Here is a 3,186-nt window from a genome sequence, read left to right as displayed (position 1 = left end):
TCAACCTCGGCGGTAGGAAAAGGGTCGGATCCAAAAAAAATTTAGACCAGGGTTAAATTTGGCTTAAGTTTCGCAAAAAGGTCAAAACACCAAAATTGGCCTTTGAATGCAGCAAGGCACACCCCCACCGCGCTGTAGATGAAACAAGGTCCTTGTGTCAGCCATGTGGCCACGGTATTTATCTATATATAATGATGTGTCTTTGTCATTCCCAGCACTTTTTAATGCACGGATCACCTCGATCAGGCCAACCATTGTCGTCCAGATGCCGCTGCGTCCATCCACTCTCCCTATCTCCTCTACTCTCCTAAGCCTCCTTCGTTAAATGGCAGAACCGAGGGAGGGCAAGCAGACATACAAGCAGAGCAGCCATGGCTACCCTCCACATGTTCCTCGGCCTCCTCCTCCTCTCCATGCACACCATTCCTCCTAGCATAGCCACAAAAGACGATACTCTCGCGCCAGGCCAGCCATTTGCCGTCGGCGACAAGCTCGTCTCCAGCAACGGCAAGTTCGCGCTTGGCTTCTTCCAGCCCAGTGCCGGCAACACCAGCAAGTCATCCACCTCTCCACATTGGTACCTTGCCATATGGTTCAACAAGATCCATGTCATCACTCCCGTTTGGGTCGCCAACCGGGAGACGCCAATCGCCGGACCCGATCTGAGAGCAACGCAGCTTCAAGTCTCAGAAGATGGCAACCTTGTCGTTTTAAACAACGCCACCCAATCCGTTGTCTGGTCCACCAACATCACCAATACAAGAACCAACACCAACATCTCCAATGCTAGAACCAACACCAGCAACACGAGGGCCATCCTCTTGGGCAGTGGGAACCTCGTCATAGAAAGCCTGTCAAGCGAGGTGCTGTGGCAGAGCTTCGACGACCCAACCGACGTCCTGCTCCCAGGCGCCAAGATCGGCTGGAACAAGGTCACCGGCCTGAACCGTCTCGGCATCTCGTGGAAGAGCCGGATTGATCCGGGCCTCGGCTCCTTCAGCGTGGGGCTGGTAACCAATGGCACCAGGATGGTGACGGCCAGGCGTCGAGGCTACCCTTCCGAAGTGTACTGGTGGTGGTCGCCTGACGACCACTCGTCGATGCAGATCCCAGCAATCACGAAGCTGCTGCAAATGAGCCCACAGACCAGCATGGTCGTCCCAGAATACGTCAACAACAGGGAGGAGGAGTACTACATGTACACCTCACCAGATGAGATCTCTTCGTTCCTCTTCATGGACGTGTTTGGTCAGGCCAGGCTGAACGTGTGGTCGCAAGACAACCAGGCATGGCATAGCATCTACGTCAACCCAGCCGATCCCTGCACCCCATACGCCGCCTGCGGACCGTTCACCGTCTGCACCGGCAGCTCGCACCCGCCATGCGAGTGCGTGGAGAGCTTCTCCAGAACGTCGCCTCAGGATTGGGAGCTCGGTGACCGGACAGGAGGGTGCTCCAGAAACACTCCGCTGGATTGCAATGGCAACAGGAGTTCCACAGACGTGTTCCACCCCATAGCTCGTGTGGCATTGCCCTATGGTCCCCAGAGTTTACAGCATGCTCCTGCAAATCGGAGCGAATGCGAATGGGCCTGCCTCACCAACTGCTCCTGCACTGCTTACTCCTACCATGACAGCAAATGCTCTGTTTGGCAAGGGGAGTTGTTCAGTGTAAACAAGGATGATGGCATCGAGATCAGCTCTGAATATACTCTGTATATTCGCCTTGCTGCCGGAGATGTTCCGAGTTCAACAAGAGATGGTAAAAGAAAACCAGCAGCTGGAGCTGTTATTGCTGCAAGCGTTATCAGTTTTGGGTTGCTGATGCTCATGCTGCTACTGGTGATCTTAAGGAACAGATTCAACTGGTGTGGTATGTCATCACAGGACACCAATCAAGGTAGTGTTGGAGTTGTTGCCTTTAGATACGCCGATTTGGGCCGTGCTACAAAGAATTTCTCAGTGAAGCTAGGAGCAGGAGGTTTTGGGACTGTATTTAAGGGAGTTCTAAGTGACCTGACTAGTGTAGCAGTGAAAAGGCTTGAAGGTGCGCGTCAGGGAGAGAAGCAATTCAGGGCAGAGGTAAGTGCACTTGGACTGATCCAGCACATCAACCTGGTCAAATTGGTTGGTTTCTGTTGTCATGGTGATAAGAGGCTACTTGTATATGAACACATGTGCAATGGTTCTCTTGATTCCCATCTGTTCCAAAGCAATGGTATAGTCCTCAACTGGAGCACCAGATATCAGATAGCCATCGGAGTTGCTAGAGGATTGTCCTACCTGCATCAGAGTTGCCGCGAATGCATCATACACTGCGATATCAAGCCAGAAAATGTACTTCTCGATGAATCGTTTGTCCCTAAAATTGCAGACTTTGGGTTGGCATCGGTCATAGGAAGGGATTTTAGCCGGGTTCTAACTACATTCAGGGGAACTACAGGGTATCTTGCCCCAGAGTGGCTTAGCGGGGTTGCTATTACATCAAAAGTCGATGTTTACAGCTTTGGCATGGTACTGATAGAAATCATATCGGGAAGAAGGAATGCGTCTGTTGTGAACACTAGCAGCAACGACCATGTCACTTTTTTCCCTGTGCAAGCCATCAACAAGCTTCATGAGGGAGATGTGCAGAGCTTGGTAGATCCAGAATTACATGGTGACTTTAACTTGGATGAGGTTGAAAGAGTTTGCAATGTAGCATGTTGGTGTATCCAGGATAATGAGCTGGAGCGGCCAACAATGGGTGAAGTGGTCAGAGTTCTTGAGGGTCTAATGGAGCTTGATATGCCTCCGATGCCAAGACTGCTTGCGGCTATAACAACATAATGCTCTGATGTCACTTCGATGTAATAATTCTAACTATTTGTATTGTGTATGCTACCTTTATTTGCTTCAGCAAATTTTATGGTTCTCGTTTGGACGTGTAATAGCTCAAAGGTCATATAAGATTATAAATAATTTTTTTCCTGCATCTTATAGTTCATTTGATCTCTATTTTATTTGCTTCAGCAAATTTTATGGTTCTCGTTTGGAGCGTGTAATAGCTCAAGGATCATAAAATCTAGAATGATATGATAATTAATTAATTTCTTGCATCTTATAGTGCATTTGATATCGTACGGCAATACTAACTCACTTAGTGAATAAATTGAGAAAACAAAAAAATACAACTATTAATAAAAAA

At 48.9% G+C, this 3,186-nt stretch overlaps 1 protein-coding gene across 1 annotated transcript; it reads left to right on the top strand.

Annotated features, from left to right (window-relative positions):
• Positions 1 to 243: 243 nt before the first annotated feature.
• LOC123164790 (G-type lectin S-receptor-like serine/threonine-protein kinase At2g19130) lies at positions 244 to 2,965 on the top strand. Its single transcript, XM_044582360.1, has one exon. It carries the CDS (start codon positions 372 to 374, stop codon positions 2,826 to 2,828), a length of 2,457 nt encoding a protein of 818 aa, XP_044438295.1. The 5' UTR covers positions 244 to 371; the 3' UTR covers positions 2,829 to 2,965.
• The last annotated feature ends 221 nt before the right edge of the window (positions 2,966 to 3,186 follow it).

The sequence above is a fragment of the Triticum aestivum genome, chromosome 7D (genome assembly GCF_018294505.1).
Source record: "Triticum aestivum cultivar Chinese Spring chromosome 7D, IWGSC CS RefSeq v2.1, whole genome shotgun sequence".
NCBI lineage: Eukaryota > Viridiplantae > Streptophyta > Magnoliopsida > Poales > Poaceae > Triticum > Triticum aestivum.
Note: the sequence above shows the minus strand (reverse complement) of the source record. Positions and strands in the feature narration are given on the sequence as shown.

What these genes read in the sequence shown, in the direction of transcription:
- LOC123164790 (XM_044582360.1), top strand. Translation starts at nt 372, where the DNA reads ATGGCTACCCTCCACATGTTCCTCGGCCTCCTCCTCCTCTCCATGCAC.